Here is a 20,600-nt window from a genome sequence, read left to right on the forward strand (position 1 = left end):
GTTGTACCACCCTGGGCTGAAAGAGCAGCCAGAAGCAGCTCCTTTTGAACTGGCACCACCATTTAAAATATGCAGGGTACCAAATATTTCTGACATTAGAGACTGGAAACTGCCCATGCCCTGCTCTGTCCTGTGACAGATACTGTTCCTCTGTCCCCCATGCCCACTCCTGATGGCCCTGTCCACAATGGGGGCCTTGTACCGATGTGTTAACATTGGCTGCAGGGAGTGCAGGGCGGGGCTGAGCTCTTCCTCTCTTCCATTCCTTAGGTGGTAACGCTCGTCCTACTTTAGAGCAAAGTGCTAGCAGAGAGGAGAGCTGCTGCAAGGTATGGACAGGGCATGGCTCCAAGACTGGAGTAGGGGGAGCTGGGTGGGATCAGGTACAAGGGAGGAAGGGGGGGCTCGGAAGGAAAGCTGATGTAGTGCGCAGCAGGGGCAGAGCATGGGATCCCAAGACCATCTTGTTTATAAGCTTTCACAACAGGGCAGAACTTTGGCAGGACAAATCCCTCTGCCTCTGCAAAATCTGACCAGCTAGAATCTGAGGGAGGAAGTGGGCAAACAGAAAGAGGTTTTCCCAGTCACCCACACCAACCCTTCCAGCACAGCAAAGAACTGGAATTTTGTACTGTCACAGTATCAGGCAGTACTGCATCATGTGCTCCTCTCTTTGAGCCTGTTGTTGCACCAGCTTCCCGTGTTGCTGCACAACTCTACTCTGTCATGACAGGAAGTAGCACAGAAGACCTGGGTTCCCTAAGGAGATTAAGCATCCTAGTTTGGGGTTTTCTTATCAACTGCTGTTGGTTAATAGAGTCCTGAAAGTTTGCTTGTTCTGTGAATGCAGTTCCTAGGAGGCTTATTTTGTTTGCACATAGGCTCAGCTGAAACGCTAGGAATTGCTCTGGGTGGCAGAATACCCAAGTCTTAAATGCATAATTTCTGAGTGTTTTAGTGACTTGTTCTCCCTTATAAATTTTACCCTCTTATCACTGATAGTCAGTGAAGCTGCACTGTTAACTCCATAGCAAGAGGTTTGTAGTTTTGGAGCTAAATATCCCCATGCCACTTGTATGTGGCTTAGCTGGTTAAAACAAAGCTATTATCTGCCACAGCTCTTCTAGGTTACAGGTCCCTTCTCCATTGTTTCTGTTGAAATGTCATCTGGAGTTTTTGTATGATGTTCAGGGTTGAATCCTGTCCCCAGTTGCTCATCAGTCCAATAGGTTGTTCTTGCAGAGCCAGACAGAGACACAGTAGTTCGTGCTGTGTATCTTGGTGTAAAACCTCACTGGGTGAAACTTCAGACTGGCGATGTGTGCAATTTTCTATGCTACAGGCATACAAATATAAACTCTTTTCATATGGTTCCATTAAGCAAGTGCGTTGTAATTTTTCTCCCCTTTTGATGTAAATAGGTAAGATTGAAGATGGCTGAGGTGGGGCAGTCACCAAGTGACGAACTCTGCATAGGTGGTGACCTTCCCTGGTATTGTTACTGCTGAATTGGGAACCAACATGGTGTAATAATGTTAAACTCTTTGGGACTCTGCTATCAGGCTGTATTGCTTGTGGACATGTTTTAGGCCTTGACACTTTCCTTCAACAGAGACACTGATGTTCTTGCTCAGGGAATGGTGTTCCACCGAACTAAAATGCCTACCTTGTGCTCTGAAAGCCATGCTGCTTTTCACTTTTCATTTTATGAACCTTCTGTTGCACCTGTCCCACATAATTGCTGTAGCCTTATGCCTCTTGGATCCACTTGGTTATAAAAGTGAATCACAGAGAAAATTACCCTGTGTGCAGAAAGCCAGCACAAAATAAAGGGTACTGGTCAACTCACACTCGGAACTGAAAAATTCCTCTTTGGACATTGCTTATGTTTCATGCAAACTCTCTACAGATTTTCACAGAGAACATTATGCACAGTCTAAAATTGTCCTTGGCTTTCAAAAGCCTAAAGGAGTTGCACCATGGAGTTATAAGTGGAATTTAGAATAAAAGGTGTTTGACAAATATGAGTTATGATAATAATGAAATCTTTCCTGTCTGTCTGTGTTGTAGAGTAGTGCTCAGAGTCACATGCATGCTGAGAGGGAAGAATGGGCTCCTGGCAGAGGAGTTTTCAAGCAAGCCCAGCACTGACACATGTGGAATGGGGATTCTCAAGTTACAGATAGAGGGAGGAATGGGATGAGAAAAACAGAACTGGTTTGAAGTTCAGGTGCTGAAAAGTGGTAGGCTGGAGTTCAAAGGCAAGGTTATTGGCTAGTGTTGCTTCAATAGCTGGTGGCAGAAGAGCTTAAGACCAGAGCTGAAGGCTGAGGCCTGGTAGACCGGGGGCTAGAGTGAGTCCGACCAATATGGTTATAAGCACGTACTCCGGATTATTTCCCGAGATGGTGGGTTATATACAGAGAGAGTCGTTTACAGTTAGCAGGTGCACTCTGATACGCAGTGAGAATACAGAAGTATGTAAGCTATTGCAGTTTAAGGCAGCCACCGTGTCTTCCCAGTAACTGTTCTATGCTCTTAGCACAACTACCTTAAGACATTCCCAGTACCAGATAACCTTATCTGGTACTACGTATGCTGGACGTACGAGGCCTACTAGGCCCAGGCCTGAGGCCTGGTTTGAGGCCCAGCTGGGATAGCTCTACCTTAGGATATAAGTCATCCTGCTCCTGCTACACAGAGCATTACTACATTGTTGATTTAACAACACAGCCAACACTGCTGTTCGAGCCACTTCTGAATCCAGCTGCTGGCAATGAAAGGCACATTTAATCCATGTGGTAGATTGTTTCAAGACCTGGTCTCCCCCTGAGGCAGGGATTGCTTAAATTGAAAAGGAAGTAAGAGGGAAGATTTTAAATGTTTCACAAACTCTTCTTCTTTGAAGGGGGCCACATTCCAATAGCACCTTTAACATTTGAGTTATTGAAAAATTAAAGGTTTTCTACTCTCTTGCCTTGTGTAGAGAGAATCCCCACTACTTCTGTGGAAGCCCCTGAGCCTGTCAGGGAAACATCTAGGCAGATGCCTTGGAAGAATCTACCATAGGCTTCTGGAAAGCCTCACAGTTTAGGGTGAAAAAAGAGTTTCCCCCATGGTGCTCTACAATATTATGTTAATCTACCTCAGTTTTGCTCTTTCCAGTGGCCCATGGGCCTTGCCCAGCTCTGTTGTTCATATATGTCCGTGGCTCTCGAGGTTTCTCCTTTCACTGTTTCTCCATTGGTTGTGGTACCACTGTTGCTCCATCCTTATGTCCCCTACAGTCATTGCCCTTTGCCCTACCCTCGTACTGCCCCTTGCCCTCAGACCATTGGTTCCTGACCCCATACTTAACGCTGGGCACTTCTGCCCACCTGAGCAGCTTCTCCAGAAGAGATGCTTTTCAGGGGAAAGTAGCAGCAACCACCACCCATCTCCACGCTGCTACATACTTCTTCTGTATTTAAGGGACAGAATCAAAGACAGGACTTGTATTTAAATAGTATATTGTTTTTAAGTGTGTTCTTTTCCTCAAGCTAGGATTAATAGTCTGCACTTAGGAGTTCCAGGATCGATGTGCACTGTTGGCTCTGATCTCTCTGCAGCAGGCCACCACTGCAAGATAAAACACTGAAAAACAACTGTTATTAATGTAATTCTCCTTCAGTCTTTTTCTTCAATTGTCTTCTGTGAAAAACTATAATTGTTTAACTGGTTTCCTTAAGAGTTAATTCCCCTCCAATGTAATACCTCTATGCACTGCTAGCATACAACAAGGCTGACATTGCCTGTGGGGGGTTGCAGACTGAAGCTCCAAAAATGTCTATGCAAGAATAGTGGATGGTGCTCAAATCAGGCCCAAGCTGCACCTTCAGGGTAACACCAATGTCTTGGAATAAGAGTAAGACAGAGGATTACCCTAATCTGCAAAAGGTATCAAAATAAGAATTAAAGAGCATTAGTAGGTCAACAGGGAGAATAGGGGGGTGAAAATGTTTGGAATAGGTGGAAAGCTGAAGCCTAAGAAAAATGAACCAATGTGCTTTGGGGTGTTATGGTTCAGCATTGATGCATATTGAAAGCCCAAGGCAGCAGCCTGGAATAGCAGGCATACAGTGGATCTTAGCTGAACTACGTACTCAGACCTACATGGGAGGCCCTGGCACTGAAGCAACCCCAATTGCTCTAGAACAGGTTCATGCTGAATAAGCAGAACTCTCTGTGAAATGCCAAAAAATTTGCCTTGGTGCTTCAAAGCTCTCATCAGTCACAAGGATATAAATTCATCTATAAGCAGCAAAAAAGAGGGTGCTAACAGAATCCACTAGGAAGCATACAAACATCTTTTTTTTTAAAATTAAAAGTCATCATAACAAATTTCTACAGCCTCTTTTGTGGTTCACTTTATTTAGGGATTTTTAGTCAGGAGCAAAGGGACTCTGCAACCAGAAAATAGACAATTTAGCCAATAAATAACTGCTTTGTACAGTTAACACACACAGAACCTAGTTAGATTTTAATGAAATATTAGGCTATGTTAGCATACCTGTGTAAAGGCACCCAAAGATTCTTTGCAGGCATCGATCAGAAATGAAGAGTCAGCCTACATGGTCGCTATCTGCCACCAGCTAGGTCAGGACAGATGGCACTGACAACTCAACTCAGTGACCCAAATGGTTCATGAAAGGTACTCAGCTAGATTGACTACCCCAACTAAACTATGGTTTTATTTTTTCTTTGAGATTTTATATCTTCCCATGTTGGTTTTTCTCTGGAATCCGTGGGATAATGCTGCTGCCGTCCTAGAGCTTTTGTCCTGCAGGTTTTCTCTCAGCTCATTCTCAGCAGTTGAAGTTGAGCTGTATCAGAGCTGGGCCTTGGATCCTTGTTACACAGGCAGTTAAATCCTTGGGTTGTGTGTCAAAGGAGTAACATTACAGCATGTATTGCTGAGAAGGAGGGTTACAGCAGCCTTTTGATTTTAAAGTGGCAAAATTCTGGAGCTTTCTGGAGCTCAGTTTCAACAATTTATGTTTTGGGGATGTTGTGTCAGTTCTAATAGATAAAAAATATCTAACCCTAATTAGGGTTGTTCACTTGTTTGTAGAGTGTCTTTCTAGAACTTTCTGGTTAAGAATGTTTTGGATCAGGCAAGTTGGCACTTCTTCTCAAGCCTTGAAGACTGGGTGTTTTTGTGAGAAATGAGATTAGGTAGTGGAACCTTTGGCTTCGGGATCTTTGTTCCCAGATGAACCTACCTTAGAAATCGTAAAAATTACTTCTATATTGGAGCGGTCTGATGGTCTTCAGAAGCTGTGCTGCGAGAGCATCTGCCAGCAGTGCTATTGTTTAACATGTCCCTGCCTGGCTATTTCTTGGCTTGTCACTGGCAGCCTCACCACTGGGCAATGGGGTATATGACCCAGCCATGGGAAATCGGTAACTCTTGATTATAGAAATGATCCTGCTGTATTGGCGATTGATTGAGAGACAGGAAGACTGATTCGGTGATCAGAATTTGATTTTACTCAGGTTTCTCAAAAGCTTATATACTATTTCAGACAGGTTAATAATTTCTACTACAATAATCAGGTTAAAAATCACACAGACAACTCATGTGTTTACAACAACTCTTTGCTTGCAGAAGTTGATTGAATCTTCTCTTTTCCTGTAAGCAGGTTTAATCCCATCTTCTGTAATCTTCAAAGCTCTGTTTGTTCCTGCCATGGCATCTTGGTTATCAAACCAACTATGCTAATCAAGTCTGTTCGACCCTCTGTCTTGTGGATTCCCACATCTCCTCCTCCCGTATCAACCAAAAATACTCCCTTGATGGCCTTATTAATTAATCTCTGTACTCATTGAAGCAAGCAAAGTATCATAACTAATACAATTATTATTAAAATCATTACATGCATTCCTATCCTAAGAAAATCTTTTAGCCAAGGTGTCAAATCTGAGCCACTAAATAGGTTGTTGAGTCAAGATCCAGATTCTACCTTTAGGTTAAACACACTGTAAAATATAAGGAATAATTATAACAATACATAATATAATGCCTAATACATATAAGCTTATTTTAACTAAATTTCTAATCTATGGAGTCTCTGGCTTCTTAGGAGTTTATTCAACTATTCAAATCTATGATCTGTTTGCAGGTTTTTTACACCTTCTTTCAGGGCTCAGGCTTCATGATTCTTGCAACATAACCTGAATCTGTTACTAGATTAAAAGGAACAGAAAAATTTTGAAAAGCTCTGACAACAGTAGCAAGTTCAATAATTTGAGAGGATTTTTCCAATGTGGATACATCTGATCTTTAGGTGCTAGAAAAAGAGTCTCTTTGTACTGTTACTGATTTATGAGAGCAACTAGAACCATCTGTGAATACTGTTAAGGCTTGAAGTGGAACTTCTCTTGTATTTTTCTGTTAATTGAAATAAAGTTGTTAAAAGCTAATGTTTTGGAGTATGTATTGAGATTTGTCTGCTGAATTCAGCAAAGGCTATTTGAATAGCTTTAGATTCTTGAAATATCTAATTCAAATAAAGGTGATAAGAAGCAGCAAAACAATGGAAAATTTCACTCTTGCAAGAGAAGTTAGTCTCTGTCAGGCTTTAAGAACTAGTTGGGCTATCATTTCATGTTGGGTACTGATGGTTTTGGTCACTTGGTGAGGTAAAAAAATCAATGATAAGCACAGAGTCTGATGCTTTGGAGTCTCACAGAAATATCAAAGCGTGGGGCTGTTTTGCTAGATGCAAAATTATTAAAAGGAAGAGGGAGTTTAGGTGCCTAGTGTGCAGCTTGCTGGTTTACCAAGCTCTGCAGTGCATGTTGGACTTGTAAATTAAGTTGTTTAGGTCATAAAAGGTTTGAATCTCTCTTTAGCAGTCCAAACAAAAGACTTAGTTCTGCATTTGGGATTTCTAATAGGGAGCTTGCCCCCAAAATTTTTTTTGCGAATCATGTAAAGTTTTGATTTCAGTAAAAATTTGCAAAGGTTATGCCAAAATAGAATGCATTCTTATGCACCAGTCTAGATATTTCTATGGGGATCTCCTTTGAACTAAAAATCAAACTGGTTATCACAGTCTTTGTCAAAAGCATGTAAGTTTAACAGGCTATGTTTGAGCACTAGAAACAATTCTCAGTAAATATCATGATATATCCTTATTCTCAGTGGCAGTAAGCCACTATGCTCTAATTGTCCAGGTGGATCAAACATATACACAGATTAATCGTTGAATTTTTGCATTATTTCTGATGCATCTTGATGGATCACATTGACAGCAAATACCTCATCTTTTATGAGATGCACTGTATTACAGTATCTCACATCTAACACATGTGCATTCAACCTAGGTTTGATAACAAACTAAACAAGAGAAGAGAGAAACAGTCCTGCATTTAGTTCTCACTCAAAGACTATACCCATTTGTTTAGAGTCCATCAAGAACAATTTAAAAAATTGAAAACATAAAAGAGCTTTCTGCAGTCTTCTCAGCGGGGGTGCCATCCTTGGCTCCCCCTTTCCTGTTAAGAGCTTAAGAGACATTAATTTATCAAACTGGTTTTTTTGCTTTCTAGGTTAAAGTCGCACGTTTCAATGACCTTTATACAAAATTCTACTGCATAAAAATTCTCTACTGAGAAAGAACACCTTTCTCTCACAAAACTTGCAGCGAAGACAGCACAAAAGGCTTGACAGTAGCTACCCTCCCCTCAGGCCCTGTAATTTGTACCAAGTGTTGGCTCTGATAGCTTTGACTGTTTCTACCCACCCCTGAAAGGACCTGGGGGACAGTCACTAATGGCCAATCATTAGGCCATTGGTTTTAGGAGATGACTAATATCTGCGCCTGTATCAATGACTCCTGTTAAAATTAAATCTTTGCTTTTTAGAGTCACTTTGTATTAGCATGTGGGATGCTGAGATGTAATACTTTGTGTTCAGAAAATTTTTGGGGCCTCTGTTGAACTAAACCAGCTTTCTCTCTGTTCAGCTGTCGGAGGTATGGATAAGGGTGCTGCTGGGAAAGGTACGAGTTGGGCGATAATGCCCCCAGCCGGTACTACACAGGGCGGCTGGGGGGTCTAAGCCATGATCTCTATCTCTGTAGCTGTGTCAGAGTCAATGATTGCTGGTAAAACAAACAGTTGTGTTACCGAGGCAGATGATCTACCTGTAAGCAAGGCATCATAACTGGGTACTAAGAGTCTGTAGATTTCCTGTAGGGAGACAAAAACTGAGCAATTAGACAGCGTTACTAACTTCTTGGGGTGGCTGTACGTAGGTCAGAGACGGTCCGGTGGATGGGGACTGGGCCGGTTGGAAGCTGAAGGTTGCTCCTGGTTACTGTGTCAGCTGCTGCGTCTGCTGTAGGATTTGTGTCTGCACTCGTTGCTGTCCCGTGCTGTGAGATGCTTCTCTGTAAAAGCTGATTGTTTTGATGAAACCTGAAGCGGCATTGGTTAGCAAAATAAAGGCAAAATCTCTGTCTTTAAGGGCTTTCTTTTTTATCTGTAACCAATTGTTATGCATATTTGAAGGGAATAATCTGGATCTTTTTTGGGGCTGGGGTCGAAAGACTCCCCGTCACTGCTAGAGTCAGAGTCCCCATAAGCAATTAGAGTTCGGCAGCTCTGAGGTCGCTGGTGGGATACCGGTAGGGCTGCAAGTGGCAGCTGGGCTCTATCCCTGGCGTTCGTCAGGGACAGGGTGCAGATGGGGCACGGGGAGCAGAACCTGGGCAGGTTTTGGTCTAGTATGGCCGCCGGGGCCGTCTCTGCGGTGGCCTCACAGGCTGCTTCACTCCCTCCCTCTTTTTTAATCGCATCCATGACCGCCCTCCATGCAGGAAGCAAGCGTAGGCTCGTGGACAGGCAGTGTATCCAGGTTGTAGAGCTTTACACTGACCTTGTCTCAGTAGCGGAGAGTAAAAATATCAGGAAACATGCATGGAAGTGACTTAAAATCATGCTTTAGGATAGAGGATTCATGCCTGCTCAGAAAGGCTAGCGTGATTTTGTTAACATCTCTCTCGTTGGACACGTCCTGTCCCATACTTTGAGTTTCCCTGGCTCACCTGTCACGTCGCAGCATACAGGCAATTGTGGGCCCAAACACGGTTCTCTCAGTGTCATGATCCAGTTCCAGGGGCGTCGCCAGTTGCCAGTAGATAGCCGGTTCTTCTCTCCTCACATGGGGCACCAATTATTGGCGATTGATTGAGAGATGGGAAGACTGATTTGGTGATTTTACTCAGGTTTCTCAAAAGCTTATATACTATTTCAGACAGGTTAATAATTTCTACTACAATAATCAGGTTAAAAATCACACAGACAACTCATGTGTTTACAACAACTCTTTGCTTGCAGAAGTTGATTGAATCTTCTCTTTTCCTGTAAGCAGGTTTAATCCCATCTTCTGTAATCTTCAAAGCTCTGTTTGTTCCTGCCATGGCATCTTGGTTATCAAACCAACTATGCTAATCAAGTCTGTTCGACTCTCTGTCTTGTGGATTCCCACACTGCTGGGGTGCATCTGAGTTACATGAGCAGGAAGTGGTGAAGGAGCAAAGCTCATCTTGCCACTTCCCCTGCCATATTGTTCTGGTGCTGAAAAGCAGGCTTTGGTTTGCAGGCTGTCTGATACATTTCAGGCTCCTGAGTTACCAGCACCGAGGTAGGCTAACTCTCTGCCTGCTTCTAAATAGTGAATACAGCCTTTCTGCAAGTAGTTTTTTCCTACATGAAAGTTGTGGTCACACATGTTAAGCCATCACAAAGAAAAGACTCTTTCAACCTTCCATATTGTAGCCCTTGTCCAAGAAAAAAAAATATTTATTGCAGTCCTGTTTGTTTTGTCCTCAATTTGACTCACCCTTGAGGTAAAGAGTAGGTCACTGTAGGGGGCAAATGCATTTCTCTGTTGCAGGGCAAAATCGCTTGCTTTTTTAGGAACTGTGACGGTGTTGGTCTATACATGTTTTTCCCATGCGATTGCTCTAGAGAAAGAGATCTGTTAGAATAAGCATACACTCTTTGTTATTTGTATTTCTGGCTTCAGCTAATTATACCCTCAGCCATGCCCTCTATTCTACCTGCTTATGTCTTTCCATGTATAGTAACTAATGCCTGCCTGTAGTTGGTGCATGCTTCTCCACATACAATTCACTGCACTGCCTATCAGCTTTCCAAAGGTTGGGCTCCACAATCCCAGTAGCTCATAGATGCTGACAAGTATCTGACATTACATCTTCCAGCTTTGCTCTGCTCCCAAGACACAGTATGGAAGCCATCGCCAAGTTTGATTTCACTGCTTCTGGAGAAGATGAATTGAGCTTTCAGGCTGGAGATGTGTTGAAAGTAAGTACAGTCCCCAGCTTGACTAAACAGCATTTCTGAGACTGCTTCCAGATCTTTCTTGTGCTTCCATTTGCTTTGACAAAACAGATGAAGACATATCTATAAACTAGGATACAAATGCAAGATACTCGTCTCCCAAAGGGTTTGCAATAGGACAACAGTTCCCAGTTTACTTGAATCTGTGTCCACTTTTCTTGATTTTATGTCCATAAACTGTGGATTTAGTTGCCCTGTGGTCCTCCAGTAGTCAGCAGGGAAGGGTAAGTACATTTTCTGGGGCACAGATCAAGATCTTTGGTGACAGATTTTGAGGGTCCTGTCTGTTTTAATTGACCAGGTAAATCATCCACAGTGACTACATTATAATGACTATGTCTAAATGCCGGTAGGATCAGTTTTGTCCAGAGGGATTGCTGTCTTTCTTATTTCTAGCCCTTACACTGTTTAAAAGATGCCTTATCCATTATAGAATTTATATCTAACTTTTCACTGTTAGTAATTATTGTGTATAGGTGCTGCCTACATACACAATACTATACCTAATTAGTATTAGGTGCTGCAGGGATTTTCAATTAGGCAATTGCAAATAGAAGAGGAAAAGTCTATGAGACAGACTGTTATGCACCTAATGGAATAGTTTAAGAGGTCTTGGTCTAATAATGTTATATACACCCTTGCAGGAATTTAACAATGGGGAAATGGCAGAAGTAGCATTGATCATATATAATACAAAGCTTATGGAAGTCTCTTTAAAGTTGTTTTGTATGTGTTATGATAGAACAGTTCTTGTTAATGTTACCAAAGTCCCACAGATGAAGTCACTTGAAGTTTCACCCTAATTTTTTATCCACTTCTCAGCCCCAGATATTCTGTTTCCATAGAAAATGCCTGAGTATTACTCCTCCCTAAGGCCTTAACTCCTTTACTGTCCAAAGGGATGATGTACAACAATAGGATGTAAACTCTTGTTTGGCAAGGAGCTTTTCAGCCCTCTGTGCAGTCACAGATATTCCAGTTAATCAGATACTGGGTCTCAGCTTCGCGTTTTCCATCACCACCATTTTTTATTTTATTGGCCTTTTAATTCTCGGCACTTAGACAAAGTTGATAGAATCCAGAGCTCATTAGTACCAAATCTTTCCAAAGAGCTGTGAGAAGGTTCTGAAGAAATCACCGCCTCTCTTCAGCACAGATAAACACTCTTATTCTTTCCCAGTCAGTCCCTGCTGTCACATGACCTTTACTGATGTCTTTTTTCTCAGGAGACTTCTATCAAGTCCCTGGCTGGGTTGATGGTGTTGGCCAGGTCACTTTTCTTTCTGTTCCTCAGTTTCCCTTCCCATAAAATGATTACAAGCTAAAGCTTCCTTTCAAAGTATGCTGGAAGCTTCTGATAAGAAGTGACAACACTACACACCAGTTTTATTATTATTAGTTCTCATAGAGAATCACTACCAGAAAATCAAACTAACTCTTGCTTTAATGTCCTTGAGGTAGATAAAACAACACCTTAGCCACTCGAGCTGTAATAGCAGTAAATCAGCCTGAGTAACAACTCGGTTCTGGCATAGGCACACATATATTCATACCTCATCAAGAGCCCCCTGGTGCTGCCTGCAACAACCTGCTGATTTATAAAGGAGATAAGATGAAGTATTGATGTAGAGATTACAAAACAGGAAACATGAGGCCCTCAACCAGTAGCAACAGGAGGAAATCCACCCTCTTACCCCCCGCCACATCCTTCTCTGAGAGGATGACACACTGAGAGAAACCTGCCAGCTCTGCAGTGGCAAACAGCAGGTAGGTCTTTCTGGAGACCTCACTTCCCACAGAGTAGGGCATGAGCAGGAAGTAGCTATCATCCCCTATATTTGACCACAGCAGTGAAAACAGATCTTTAACCCAGCACCCAGGCATGAGGACAGCATTGACTATAGAAGTAGGGAATTCCACAGCTTTCTATTCCTAACTTTTCTGAATACAAATATTCAAAAAAGGCCTACATGGCAGAGAAGGCAATGAAGAATTTGCTTCAGAGACAGTAACATCCTGTTGCCAATACAAAGCAGTTAAAATATGCCTTAGGCTCCCAAAACCATGAGATTGGCTCACAAAGTATTAGTACTGTTAACACTAGATTTTAAATGAAGTCTTTTCCACTTTTTCCTTTTAAAACTGTTATGGTTCATGCTTTTAGGCTCCTCTCTGAAACCAGAAAGAGCAGAAAGATGATCTATGGAGAGCAGAATCCTGTCCCAGGAGTTGGAATGTCAAACAAAATACCAAAGACCACTACATTTGCAGTAAAATCCCAATGTGGTTGTATTCTTATCCTCTTTCCTCTAGCTTAGGGCTGTATCTTGAGCCATCAGCCAGAGTATCATGAATTTGGGCCCTCCCTGGTCAGCAGTGATGTTTCTAAGGACCATTACAATTAATATTAATGTGAGCACACTTGAAACTGCTCCAGTGTGTGATGTGGACTCACTTCCAACTATTCTACAATCCCCTAAGTATAATAGTGCCTTGAAAATACTTTTTGCCTTCTTTTATCTACCTTGGCAAAGCTCAGGGCTTCTGACGATTTAACCCACTGAAGAATTTCTTGTGAAATGACAGGTGAGAGCGCATGGTAGTATGTGTAACACACACAAATACAGCTGCATACCGCTCCATATCCATATGTCAGAGGAGTTTTCACAGATATTTTCTTCTTCCCTTGTGAATCAGAGATGCTCCATTATAACTATAAAAGGCAGCACAGAGAATAACTTAAATCCATATTAATTCTTTCAAAGCTGAATTTCTCCATTTTTGAGGCACCAAACAGGCAGTCAGATAAAGGGGTAAAGTTAACAAGCAGCATCTCTAATCCTACTTGGGATTTTTCATTGCTTGCTTGCTCTGAAGTGGCCATCAGCCACTAACCTTGTTGCACTGTGGGTGGGGAGTAGAGAACATGTACCATTTTCTTTTATTCTTACAAGACATTCTAGGTTTCTGCACGAAGCTTGGTTACTTTTGCCTTTCTCAGGAGACACATTTATTCCATTTCTCCATTGCAGATTTTGAGCTCCCAGGAAGAGTGGTACAAGGCTGAGCTCAGAAGTCACGAGGGCTACGTTCCTAAGAACTTCATTGATTTCCATGTTCCCCAGTAAGTGTGACAGAAATGGTGTCACCACCATGGCACATTTCCACTGAGTGTTGTCAGGAGCACGTTTGCATGTGCACACAGAGGACAGGACAGGGGGAGCTCTGGGCATAACATCCTACACTTTGAGGCTGGCAAGGATTTGCTACACACAATTTTGCCAGCATAGCATGTCCAAAGCATCCTTTGTTCTTTCAGAGCTAAATGGAACTCGTTGACGGCTGTCAGTCCCAAGTGATCCTTTTGTTACTGCTGCTCAGAGGGATGCTGGGATGTGGCAGGAATTGCATTTAGATGTCCTCAGAGAGAAGGGCAATAGTCATGATATGAAGTCTTGAGAACAGAGAGGCTAAGCAAAAAAGGAAGAGCAAGAGATATTTCTGAAAACGAATTATAAAAAAATGGCCTCCCCATTCGACTCCTAAGGACACTGACTCCCTTTTCCCACCCTGCCACCGCATTCCCTCCCCTTGCGAAGTGCTTGTGAGTTTCTGTCGATGCACTAGAGGTCAGTGCAATGCTACGCGACTGTGACAGCTGGTGTTACTCCTGGATCGGCGGAGTTGATAGACGAGATCTGCCGCCTTGCTCTCTCACACACGCAAGCATGCACACACACAAACAGATGTCAGAGGACAGGCATACCTGCATTTCTCTCTTCCCGCTGAGGAGATGGCACTGTACTTTCAGAAAGGACTGATGCGTATTGGAATGCATGTTAAATGTGCTCTCCAGCCCTATGCCACAAATATAATAGTACCTGTGATTTTTACAGCCTTTCAGTTAGCAGAAATTCTCCCAGAAACACCTCTCATTGTTCTCTTTTTTCAAAAATGCTGCAGCATTTCAGGGGTGAACAAGCAGAGCACGCAACAAGCCCAGTACTTGTGTCTGTAATGCGCTGGTGCCCTGAGCAGTCATACTAGGAGCACACAGGAATTTTGAGGTTATAAATAAGTGCCTCTGTCCCCTTTGGGGGTGGCACTTACTTTTTGGACATAAGCCAACCTGCTTGCCTGAGCTGAAGGACATTATTAGTTTGCTGTGTAAATATGGGCTTGTACTTTTGGGCCTCAGGGAGATGAGATCTTCCAGTCAGTTGTTCTTGTTTGCTCTTTCACAGGGCTGTGCCATCACTCAGGAGCACTGGCAGCTTCTTTTTTCACACACATTTTTCTCATGTTACTTTCTCTGTGCAAGAGTTGCGAAGAAATATTTCCACTTTGACACTTTTCTAAGCGCCTGGTCTCCGCTTCGAAGCAGTTCAGGCCAGATGAGAGAACTAGATATAGGGAAAAAAGCTGCCTTCTCTTTTTGATTGATTGTTTTTGCCCATCTTTTTCATGTTAAATAATCATGGAGACTGGTTATCAAGGCTCATTGAAGTCTGATTTTTCTTTGCTAATGATACATAGGTAAACTGTGATGATAATAAGGAACTCCAAAGTGGAAATGACAGACGTTAGGAAATTACCAGTCCTTAACTTTAATGCAGTACAGGCAGTTAAGTATTAGGTAAAGTCAAAGACTGTAGATTGTAGATCTTACTACCTATGGAGTGGACATATGCAAATGTATGTGATTTTTTGTTTCTCTACTGAAAAATTTCTACTGCCATCGTATTCTTTTACTATTTATGGTGACTTTCTCATTATTAGTCCAGTGCCTTATGCTGTTGTTTGTTATGCCTGATTAAATTTGTGTAAGTGTGCTTATGTATTCTGTGCTTCTGCAATTCTGTGGTATTGTAACTCTTGCAGAAACCAATTTATTAGTACTAAAACTTTCATGGCTTGCTTCTGCTAAAAATTTATGTGTGTCCCATGCAATATATCCATCACAGCCCAGTAATTTTCATCAGTTTGCCAAAGAGCAATTTGACATGTATGTCTGAGAATTATGTGTGTATATATGTATACATACACATTTGTAATTTAAAATTTCTTTGGCTGACACCTTATTGTACTGTGTCTATAATTACAGTTTAGCTGAGTGTTGCTTCTTAGCAAACCAGAGCTTACATTATTTTCTTTACATGTACATGCTTTTACTACAGAAAAAATGGTCTGCGTCCATCAAACCGCTGTACCTAGGCATATACATGGGCACTAGGAGTAACCTCCTCTGATCCTTTTGTTTTCTTCCTTCCATCCTGCTTATTCACATTCTGCCTCAACTTTTTTATTCCTCACATTAATTCACACCTTTATTCACATCTCCATGATTTTTCCCACTTGACAGCTGGTTTGATGAGAAGATATCCCGCCACGAAGCAGAGAACCTTCTCATGAGCAAAGGAGTTGGCTGCTTCATCGTCCGAGCCAGTCAGAACTCTTATGGTGACTTTTCCATCTCTGTCAGGTATCTGCTTCTCACAGCATATTCCTGCTTCTTTTCCTGTTTAATGGTGTCCCTAGCCTCCTCTCATAAGGATTCCTAATGTGATGTAGCCTCTTGAGAGGTTTGCGTGCTGCCAGTCACTGGTAGTGCTTCTGTGTTGTGAATGAGAACAAATTAGGCATCTGATTCCCGAATGTTTCTGCCTCTTTTCAAGTGACACAGTGAATGCCCCATTCCAAAGCTACGTCCTCTGGTGACCTCCTTCTCTGAAAGAGCTACAGCAAAGCACAGGGAAGGTCTCCCACAGTGCTTAACAAGTGTCTTCCATTTGTTTTAATTTCCTGACAGCTCTGGTTACCAAATCCAAGAATTCAACTACTACCTATTAAGAGATTACTATTACATTGTTAACTTATTTCCCCCAGGTGACTAAACAGCCATTGGACAGGGAATAGTTTTTCACTGCTTGCAACCCAGCTGCATTTCAGCAACTTGCTGTATCCCAGCACTTCTCAGTGCATTTGCTTCTAAGGAGAGCTCCTAAATGATTGGTTTCCCATTTTCATATAGTTGATAACCACTTTTAAATTAGAGTCATGATTAACAATGTCTTTTCCAAGTGGTATGTACTTACTGATGCAGGTAGCTCAAAAACTACAGGAGGAACACAGGAAAACATTCTAGTTACATTTGCACCAATTAACGCCAACAAATTAAGTACAGTCAGGCTCTTTCTCTGGCCCTGAAGTGTGGCAGAGGTCAGATCTGTATGGCTATACCCTCTTCACCCCACCAAACAGAAGAGCTGTATTCAAGCAGCTCCCTGTGAAGAGTTCCTGGCCTGTTCTTTCTAACCATGACCCAGCACTATCTAAGGGAGAGCTTTTCCTTTTAAACCACAACCATGCTAACACTTCAACAGCTTGGGACTGTAGCAGTCAAGGAAAGCATTCAGTCCCTGCCTGTCACTATTTAGTTTATTTGTGCAGATGTAGCCTCTGAGAAGAGTGTTTTGAGTGCTTGGAGTTGCATAAAGGAGGTGGGTACCAAAGCCAGATCACATCTGGTGAAAAGAGGAATTGTACACGTCAGGTGAGAGGAGGGGAGATGCAGGGGGAATAGAGGCAGAAGGTTGAGATTGTTAATTTGGGTTGTAACAGCATCAGAAAATTCCTGTTTGTTTTTTTATTTTTTCTTTTTGGATAGGGAGAATGACCTGTAGTAATGATGTTACACTAGATTTTATACTGTTTTAAAGCTTATTGTACGGCTTCACATTACTGTGTCTGCATGTCCTGGTGATTCCCATGGTGTGTAAAGGTGTAATGCAGGTCTTATCGTCAGTCCAGGCTGGATGTTAACAGGACCTGCAGAAGCTGTTGGGTAGATTGCAACTGCACTTTTTCATCCTGGAAGCTCCTATGGCCTTTATTTCAAAAGAGAGGGTTTAAAGCCCTATGCTTTGCTCTGATAGTCCTTCCTGACTGAGCAGCCCTGGGGCCCTCTGCATTTGCAAATCAATGAGTCTTTTAAAATAGAGCCACATCTGGGTTCAGTATGCACAAGACTGCCATTGCATGACTCTGTAGAAGTCTAGATTCGACCAAGCAAGAAGTTTTGGTACCCTTCTGGAAAAGACTTTTTCAAAAAAGGTAAAAGTGCATCTGTTTGATGATCTCTTTTCCATTGGGATCCAGGCATGAAGATGATGTGCAACACTTCAAAGTGATGAGGGATTCAAAGGGTAGCTATTACTTGTGGACAGAGAAATTCCACTCGCTAAACAAGCTGGTGGACTACTACAAGACAGCTTCCATCTCCAGGCAGAAGCAGATCTTCCTAAGGGACAACAGCCAAGAAGAAAAGGTAAACACAAACTGTCCTTAGGAGTTTCTCAGTCAGAAACTTTTCTGGGGAAGGAGTTCATCCTATGAGAATGTCTCAGAATGGAGAGGAGGACAGTCTGTCCCTGGAAACCCAGCTGCATCACTACACTGATGGGACCTGAGACACAGATTTTTAGTTGATTCACTGGTATGTGGAGTTGTATAATTGAGCAGAATTTTTTGAGTCTTCAAATCTGAATAGAGTTGCTTTGCTAGAGTTGTGCCAAGACCTCACAGATGAAATTCTAAGACGCCAAGGGAAGCAGGACTTACCTTATTGAAATGCCTAGATTTCCTAAGGGCAGGTACAGAGCTGATTGGTACGTTGTGACTGAGAACAATTTGAGTCTGGTTTTTTAGTGTCCTTGCATGCACCCAGAGTGCAACTACAACTACAAGTTTGTCTGCTCAGAAGAATTGTCCATCTGCTACCAAGCAAACACAGTAAAAGGAATGTGGAAGAACAGAGTGCAGAACATGGAGCAGTTAACCTGGCTGTTAGGAACTGGAAAGTACTACCAAGAAGAACATAGCAGATGTGGGAACAAGATATGCCTTCAGGGAAGGTATAGTTGATGTTTGAGAAGGCAGAGAAGTCCCAGTCCAATGAATGCCTTGTTTTGTGCCAGGGAAACAAGCAAATGACATAGCAGAGGCTGCTACACATTGTACTACTTGTACTGGGAGTGAACATGCCTAGTCACTGCAGCAACCAAAGTCCTACTTTACTGGGAAATGGGCTTTGGTGTTAAATTACCTGGATATGCAAGTAGAGGCAAGGCAGAAATTATGTTACCTGCTGACTACAGCAGTAAAGTTTTATAGGCTGCATGTGGGTCATTCTTGCTGGCTCAAAATGACAGACAATACATTTTTCAGTCTGAAGAATGGGCCTAGGTTGTTGTCTCTTTCTAGACCACTTATACAGAGCTTTAAAAACACACTAGTAAGGTATTAAAATAGAGGCTCTGGGATCTGTAAGAGAGAGATCACAGTGATGAATCTCTGTCTGGGGAAGGAAAGAAAGACTGTACACATGTATATCAGTATAACAACCTGATTGGGCTGACTGTGAGCAGGAAGGGAAAGAGATGTGGTTGCTCCAAGATGCAAAGAGACAAATGAAAGAACAGAATTCAAGTCTGTTTTGGCAAACTCTCTGTACGTTTGTTATGGTGATGGGCACATCAGGGTATTTAGCACTCATCACAGTGGGGTTTCTGTTCACAATTCAAATTTTTAGATCTTCGTCCATATGATGAAATTACTGTAATAAATAGATTTCAGTGCAGAGACAAATGAAGTCTAAGGGAAGTATTTCAAGAAAGAGCTTGGCTCCTGTGCTGATCCTCACATCAGCAGCCATATTTTCAACCCAGCACCTCCCAGTACTACCCTGACTTCAGATGGAGAGTGGCTATGACAAAGATCTAAAATACAGGATTCCTGATTTGTTCTTCTTTTCAGAGGGGCAGGGTCTTTTATTTGAAAGAGCCTCCAGAGTAGTGGGTAGTGGTAGTGCTCTGTGTGCAATGATTGCACAGCTTTAGTCAAGGATGTGGTAGGAAGCAAAACTTGACCTCACTTGTGTGATCTTTCTTTCATCAGGAGAGGTGGGGTGGGAGCCTGGAACGGATAGGTCGGGAAGGATTCCACATGGGAGAAGCAGCTGGAGAAGACCATTGTTCTATATCCAAGAGATATGTAGAGCATCCTATTCCCATACTGCAGCAGCAACAGGTACTACCAGGAACAAGGGGCTGGGACATCAAGCCCAGGCATATGAAACTTTGGCTTTTATTGTTTGGTATCAAGTGAACAGTCATTTTGTCAAAAAATCTGCATCTCTCAGCTGTGCACACAAAAGAGAACTTGCTTCCTAGATGTTTCTTACTTCTTCTCTCCATCTGCCTGGGACAATTTGTGTTGATATGACTGAGATGTGTGGTCATATGGCTACTTTTCCTTGATTTGATTTTGTCTCATTCTTCTTTGGCTAATTTGACTACTAAATTTATAAGCTTGCTTGTTGTCTTTTACACTATGGAGCAGCCCAAGAAAAGGTAAACAAGTGAGTCCTCAGATACAGTCAGCTGCAGCAGCATCACTGATGTTCCTGCAGCACACTGGACAGAGGAAGAGCAAGGAGTGGGCAGAACTGGGTCATAATAACTCCAGAGTGGCTAAAGTCCCCTTGGCAAACATGGCTTTTTATCTGTGAGTTAGAAACAACCTTAGTTTTTCTCCAAACGTCTCAGAGACCAAAAAAGCACTTCTCTGACCATTTGTCCCAGCAGCTGTGAAACACAGCTGAGTTCAACTCCTAAGAAGTAAAATCCAAAATATAACAGTCTAAGCTGACCTCTTCCATGAAGGTCTTTACTTGCAGAGCTGGAGCACAGGGACTTTTTTGGAAGCAGACAACTAAAATTATTTATGTGGGGGCTTGCCCCTAACTTCTTGCCCACTAACAACTCTAAAATCCCCTCATTTATACATCTCAAAATATATAGGTGTCACAGTTTAATCTCAGTTGGCAACTAAGTACCATGGAGCCACTCAATCACTCCTCCTCGTGCTGGTGGGAGTAGGAAAAGAATCAGGAAAAAGGTAAACTCGTGTGTTGAGATAAGAACCGATTAATATAGAGTAAATATTACTAATAATAGTAGTTATTATTTTCTATTTATTTAAAAGGAAATAACAAAGAGAGGAACAAAACCCAAGAAAAAGAAGTGATGCATAATACAATTGCTTATCACTCACAGACTGATGCCAGTCTCTGACCAGTTATTGTCCTCTTCTGGCCAACACCCCCCAGTTTATATACTGGGTATGATGTT

General features: G+C 42.3%; 1 protein-coding gene and 1 long non-coding RNA gene across 2 annotated transcripts in view; one reads left to right on the plus strand and one right to left on the minus strand.

The window, feature by feature from the left end:
• The window catches only part of GRAP2 (GRB2 related adaptor protein 2), a 51,795-nt gene that overhangs the window by 23,469 nt on the left and 7,726 nt on the right, over positions 1–20,600 (plus strand). Inside the window, exons 2-6 of the mRNA XM_063395961.1 lie at positions 10,272–10,374; positions 13,443–13,534; positions 15,773–15,892; positions 17,569–17,737; positions 19,366–19,497. Of these exons, the coding sequence (XP_063252031.1) occupies positions 10,272–10,374; positions 13,443–13,534; positions 15,773–15,892; positions 17,569–17,737; positions 19,366–19,497 (616 nt within the window). The remainder of the gene's footprint in view (positions 1–10,271; positions 10,375–13,442; positions 13,535–15,772; positions 15,893–17,568; positions 17,738–19,365; positions 19,498–20,600) is intronic.
• Positions 5,515–20,600, minus strand: part of LOC134549890 (uncharacterized) — a 29,419-nt gene continuing 14,333 nt past the window's right edge. The window contains exon 3 of the long non-coding RNA XR_010080203.1: positions 5,515–10,013. This is a non-coding gene — a long non-coding RNA (uncharacterized LOC134549890). The remainder of the gene's footprint in view (positions 10,014–20,600) is intronic.

Source organism: Prinia subflava, chromosome 4 (genome assembly GCF_021018805.1).
Source record: "Prinia subflava isolate CZ2003 ecotype Zambia chromosome 4, Cam_Psub_1.2, whole genome shotgun sequence".
Lineage (NCBI taxonomy): Eukaryota > Metazoa > Chordata > Aves > Passeriformes > Cisticolidae > Prinia > Prinia subflava.